The sequence below is a fragment of the Sinocyclocheilus anshuiensis genome, unplaced genomic scaffold, assembly GCF_001515605.1.
Source record: "Sinocyclocheilus anshuiensis isolate Anshui unplaced genomic scaffold, SAMN03320099.WGS_v1.1 scaffold1578, whole genome shotgun sequence".
In the NCBI taxonomy this organism is placed as follows: domain Eukaryota; kingdom Metazoa; phylum Chordata; class Actinopteri; order Cypriniformes; family Cyprinidae; genus Sinocyclocheilus; species Sinocyclocheilus anshuiensis.
In genome coordinates, this window is record NW_015544225.1 from 351,742 (window position 1) to 358,248 (window position 6,507).

General features: G+C 34.2%; 1 protein-coding gene across 1 annotated transcript in view; it reads left to right on the forward strand.

Moving 5' to 3' along the window:
- Positions 1–6,507, forward strand: part of kcnh5a (potassium voltage-gated channel, subfamily H (eag-related), member 5a) — an 84,092-nt gene that overhangs the window by 9,594 nt on the left and 67,991 nt on the right. The window contains exons 2-3 of the mRNA XM_016498034.1: positions 2,686–2,809; positions 5,527–5,633. Coding sequence (XP_016353520.1) covers positions 2,686–2,809; positions 5,527–5,633 — 231 coding nt within the window. The remainder of the gene's footprint in view (positions 1–2,685; positions 2,810–5,526; positions 5,634–6,507) is intronic.

The following is a 6,507-nucleotide window of genomic DNA, read 5'->3' on the forward strand; positions in this document are numbered from 1 at the left end:
TATATATTTAATTTGTTTTTATTTTTCCGTTTTCATTTCAGTTGTAGTTAAAGCTTTAGTAATTGAGTTGTTGTTTTTTTATTCGTTTTTTATTTTTTTGTTTTCCTTTTCCTTTTAATTTTAGTTAAAGTTTTAGTAATTTTGTTGTTTTATGTCCTTTTAATGTATATATATATATATATATATATATATATATGACTATATAGTTTACATTTTTATTTCAGCTTAAATTTTAGTTATTTTAGTACATCAAATTAAACTAAAACTTATTTATTTTTATATGTATGTATGTGTGTATATAATTTATTATGTAATTTTATTTCAGTTAAAACAAAAAAAACTAATTTCAAGTAACAATTTTTTTATATAGATTTTGTTTTATTTGTATTAACTATAATAGCCCTATTACAAGCAAACACAAAAGCATAGAAATACAAATTTTTCCCCCTCTATCACTATGTTGTCTTATGGGCTCCATTAAAACAAATGAAAACTAAAGTAAATAAAAAAAATAGAAATAGAACTATTTTTTTTTTTAAATGAATAGAAAAAAATGTAATTAAAAACATCTAAACTATAATGTCTTTCCTTACACCGTTACACATAGATTTTCCTGTATTGTGGTTATGCTGTGGATGTGACTGTACACGGTCCTGCTCCACTCGCCTGAACTCCTTTTCCATATTAGTTATTAATGCTTGACTTCTTAGCAGAGACTTTATTAGTCTGAACGTGCTGTCTTGGCTAAGAATGCGATATATCATCAGTGACAGAGCATTACATGATTATCATATCACCGAGCCCCGATCTGAAAACAGGATCTAGGTCTTTTGCATCCTCAGGGAGCACTTCCTCGCAATTGGCCCCTGATCCGAGGGCAGGGGCCATGGCATGGAGACCGCTGTAATGAGTCTCAACTCTCCTTCCTCAAGGGGACAGCACTTCACTTTATCCTTTCCACTTCTCCTTTCAGCCGGGCCTGCAGAGGCAAACTGAAAGTGGAGGAGGAGGAGAGATAATGGAGACTATTCAATGAAGGAGAGAAGTGGCCACCTTTTTAAATGGCTGTGTCAAATGCCACATTGTCTCTCTCTCTCTTCCTCAGGGGGGGACGGCATGTGTCCAGAGAGAACTGTAGCTCTGCCGCATTATAAAAGCCTTGTGTGTGTGTGTGAGCAAAGATAATTCTGTTTGTGGGTGCGTAAGGATTTGTATTGTCACGGACATTTCTGTGACAGTTTGTGCCTTGATTTGTTTCCGGTGCTGTAATGTTCTTTTTGCCTTGCTATTTTTATACCTGTGTCGAGAGGCTGAAGTCAGCTGGCTTTAGCCTCACTAAAACACTAATGAAGACTAGAGAGGATGGCTTAGTCTTTTTAATGGCAGGAAAAATGTCTTTAACCCACCTGCTATGGCTAGACCACTGTGTATCAATTACATTGATGTCAAGACTGCATTGCAATTAAATTTGTCAAATGGAAGGATGAACTGATTAAGGCAGTTTCCACAAATGGAGTACAAATTAGAGTTTGAAACTCAAGTCTTTTTTCTTTTAAACAAATTGCCACTGAAAGGGAAGTGTTTAACCTTTGGAAAAAAGGTGTCTGGTCATTTAAGATGATTAGACTAAATGTTATATGTGCTGTTTTATTTTATAGTTATATTATTATTTAATTCATTATTTTATTTTATTTTGCAGTAACACAACTACAGAAACTAATGCAGTTTATTTGTTAAGTAGTTAGTTTGCAGATTTAGCCACCACATATTGTTTTGTAGTTAGTATATTTAGTATATTTTTGATAAATAAAATAAGATGTATATATACACTGCTATTCAAAAGTTTGGGGCCAGTTATATATATATATTTAATACTTTTATTCCGCAAAGATGCATTGAATTAAAAGTGACAATATCAGCAAAGACTTTTATAATGTTACAAAATATTTTGTATTTCTTTTGATCAGTTTATTCTTTAGAGAATATTGAGGGAAAAAAAGTACCATGGTTTAACCTAACAAAAATATTAAACAGCACAAAGTTTTCAACATTTATAATAAAAAATAATGTTAGCAAATCATCATATTAGAATGATTTCTGAGGATCATGTGACAATGAAGACTGAAGTAATGATGCTGAAAATTCAGCTTTGTGTCACAAGAATAAATTTTGTTTTAAAATATGCTGAAATAGAAAACAGTTGTTTTAATTGCAATAATATTTCACAATGTTTCTCGATTTACTGTATTTTTGATCAAATAAATGCAGCCATGATGAGCAGAGACTTCTTTCAAAAAAACTTACCAAACCTAAACTTTTGAATATAAACAGAGTGGAATGTCTTGACTTAGAAAATATTTTAATGTTGCTTTCAAAAATTTTGAATAGCATCAATGGAGAAAATGCTCTACTGGGTCATGGTACTAGCATGTGATTGCCTCTCGTTCTTCCCTACAGCGGTTCTGTTTGTTCTCATAAATTATGCTTCTGAGAGCTTAGGCTTTCAAGAAAACATCTACATAAATGACTATTTTAAGATCTGTTAAGCCAAAGAAAGTGTTTCTTTTATTCTATACTAGTTGGTTAAACTGACGTGCCAGACAATAATATGAACACTAAATATACATATACAGTACTAGTTATTTATGTACATTTATAAAAGTGTTCTCTTATTTTTGTTTGCAGAGACAAGTTTCTTGTTGGGGAACGCTCAAATCGTGGAGTGGCCTATAGTTTACAGTAATGACGGATTCTGCAAGCTGTCTGGTTACCACAGGGCAGAGGTCATGCAGAAAAGCAGCACCTGCAGGTGAGTGGCTCTCCACCTATCTATTTTTACCCTGTCCTCATTCAGTAGTCAGGGACAGGCAGTGATGTGATTTAAATTTATATTCGCAACTTTTCTGGCTAAGGCATGCAGGATCCAAAAATGCATTAGTGTGCATCATAACTAAATTATGTGTTTTCACGGAATTACATTATTTTGAATCTGAAAACGAAACCTCACAAACATTTCCAGAGGGATTATGCTCAGATAACAGAAGCTGAATCTATTAAACTGATGCAATGCAGAATATGAAGTAGAGGAAGGACAGAGTTGAGCCTTGATCTTGAAATTGGTTGAAGTTATAACAGGTGATTATATAATGGGTAATGTCCTGAAAAGTCACCTTCTCCTTGTAATACCTATGTCATACCTTTGTCATTATACAAATTTATGTCCTCATTTGTCACAAAAACGCGCGCACACACACACACAGACACACACACGCACACATATATATATATATATATATATATATATATGATAATTTAGTATTGTTTTCTATCTTTCTCAAATGAGAACTGACCGCTATTCCTGCAAGTTTCACTCATCAGTCAAGTGAGGATGTTTCGCTAATGTTTTGGTTAAGTGTTAGGGACAGAAGTGTCATTTTCGCACTCTGCTTGAGTTAGCAATGATGCTAAAGCACACTTCTCACATCAGCCATAGTAGAATCTGCATGCACTATTTAGCCACTCAGAAAGCGCATTTCTCCTGAGCCATCACTGAACACCTTGTTAGCGCTAAATGCGCTCAGTAAGGAGCCAGTCATCAGAGTAGAAATAGAAATACCAACTGCAGCGATTTGGCTCTACCTACATGCAGTGATATGGATCTGCCTACAGACTGTGATATGACTCCAGATTGACTCAGGATTCAAGGGGAGTTTTAGAGGTAGAATTGGCACAAGTCTTTGTCAGCTAAAGCAATAAGGGTGAGGATTTGATACTAAAAATCTCTGAGTAGCTTAGGGCCACAAAACTCAAATGCACCATAATTACTTCTGTATTTTTAGTTTTATGGAAGCTGAAGTGATAGTAAGATGCAAAACAAATAAAATCTTTAAAAGGAAACTGGCGGATTACCACAATGCTAAAGAGGTTTCAAAGTCACCCATTCCTGATTGTAGTAATTTGCTAAAATCGCTACATTACGAGACTCACGTGTAGAGCATTGTCCTCCGGTGTCCACTTAAGAAAGAAATGGACAATGGATGAGAAAGATAGAGAAAGGAAAAAGTTTGAGTGCTCAGTAACGTAATAAACTCATTTGATTATAACATGATTTGAAAAGATGGAAATAAAAAGGAAAATGGTAACACTTTAGTATAGGGACCAGTTCCTACTATTAACTAGTTGCTTATTAGCATGCATAATACTAGCATATTGGCTATTTGCTAGTACTTATAAAGCACATATTCTGCATGACCATATTCTACATCTCTAATCCTGCCCAATACCTAAATTTAACAACTACCTGACTAACTGTTAATACTCAGCATATTAGGACTTTAGAATTAAGGCAAAAGTTGTAGTTGATAGTTAGTTAATAGTGAGAACTGGACCTTAAAATAAAGTGTGACCAGAAAAAAATAAAATAGTAATTTACCAAGTTCATATTGTAAAATTGTCATGAAATTGAGAAATGGGAAATATTAATATACCCATTATATATGCAATTTATTAATATCCAATGTATATGAATATACTGCATAAAAAGATCCACCACACTCATCCTACGTCTTACCTCTTCCTTGTGTCAATTCTAAAATCTGCAGCTTAGTCATTATGTATTGAACATTTGTGTCTTTCATTTTTTAATCTAATTTATATTTTATAAAATGTTAAAGAATTTGATGAATGTCTTGTTTGTTATCATTATTAAATTGTATTATCCAAAATCTGAAACCAATTTGGCATTTTTTGAATTTGATGCACGTTTTTATTCCAAATTTTATAATCAACAAAACATTTTAAAGCTAAACGAGTAAAAAGCTGAATTAGAAAATGAACATGAATTTGAGATTTGTCTGTATTTTCTCCCTTTAATGACATTAGCACTCAAGCAGCATGAACTAAGGACTGTACAAAGGTGTTCACATGATCATTGTCACAAATCTACTTAACGAGTGATGCAGAATTATAAATATTTTGCATTAACTGTTTTCTCTAAAGTCTCTTGTATTTTTCCAGGCTAGAATTATAATCTGACTGCCAGATTTTCAATGTGGCCTTAGACTTCTGAATCCCAGTGTTGCTATCTTATTTGCAAACATTTACGAGAACTTCAGTCGCTAAAAACACAAGAATATCTTGTCTTTTGCTGCTCTCCTAAACTGTTTCAAATGTAATGTTTCCTTCCTTTTACATAACCTTAAGGGCAGAGCATGTCGGAACTGTGGTTCAGTGTCTACTGTTTATCCAGCCTCCGCATGTTAAATAGAGCGGCTGCAGTAACTGACAGCCCATGTCATCAGCCACTCACCCTTGTGCACACTGTGAATTAACTGACAGTGAAAGACGAGGTAGAGTTTGCTGGGCGGATGTGTGTGCCACACAGGTGTGCGCTCTCCTCTAACTCTCTTTTTCTGCTCTCTTTGTCTTACTCATTTTCATCACCTGTTTCTCACTTTCACACCCACTTCTCTCACTCTCACAACCTTTTTCGACTTTTCATCCTTTGTCTCTCTGTCCCCCCGGCAGTTTCATGTACGGCGAGCTGACAGACAAGAAGACAATTGACAAAGTCAGACAGACCTTTGATAACTATGAGTCCAATTGCTTTGAAGTGCTGCTCTATAAGAAGAACAGTGAGTATTCCCAGCTACAATTGTTTAGCTGTGCCTGCTGCATAGCAGAAAAGTGAAAGTACAGAGATGCAATTGTGTCCATGTTGGAAGCTGAATTCCTGAAATGAATGAAAGTGATTTAAGAAAATCGCTTCATTTTTCTGTTTGATATACAGTTGAGGTCAAATGTTTACATCCCCCTTTCTGAATCTGCAAAATGTTAATTATTTTACCAAAATAAGAGGGGTCATATAAAATGCATGTTATTGTTTATTTAGTACTGACCTGAATAAGATATTTCACATAAAAGATGTTTACGTATAGTCCACAAGAGAAAATAATAGTTGAATTCATAAAAATCTAAACGTTCAAAAGTTTCTTTTTCAGTATTCTTAATACTGTGTTCTTATCTGAATGATCTACAGCTGTGCTTTTTTGTTTCGTGATAGTTGTTCACGAGTCCCTTGTTTGTCCTGAACAGTTAAACTGCCTGCTGTTCTTCAGAAAAATCCTTCAGATCTCACAATTTCTTTGGTTTTCCAGCATTTTTGTGTATTTGAACCCTTTCTAACAATGACTGTATGGTTTTGAGATCCATCTTTTCACACTGAGGACAACTGAGGGACTCGTATGCAACTATTACAGAAGGTTCAAATGCTCACTGATGCTCCAGAAGGAAAAACGATGCAAAATGCCTTTTGCATTTTGAACAGAATGGAGATGTGTACATTTTTATTATTTTGCCTAAATATCATATTTTTTTTCATTTAGTACTGCCCTTCAGAGGCTACAGAAGACAAAATAAGTTAAAATGGACCCTGATCTTCAAATTCAAAAAGTTTTTCACCAGCTAAAAATGGTTTTAAGTCAGTTATTTCTATCTTTTGCTGTAGTG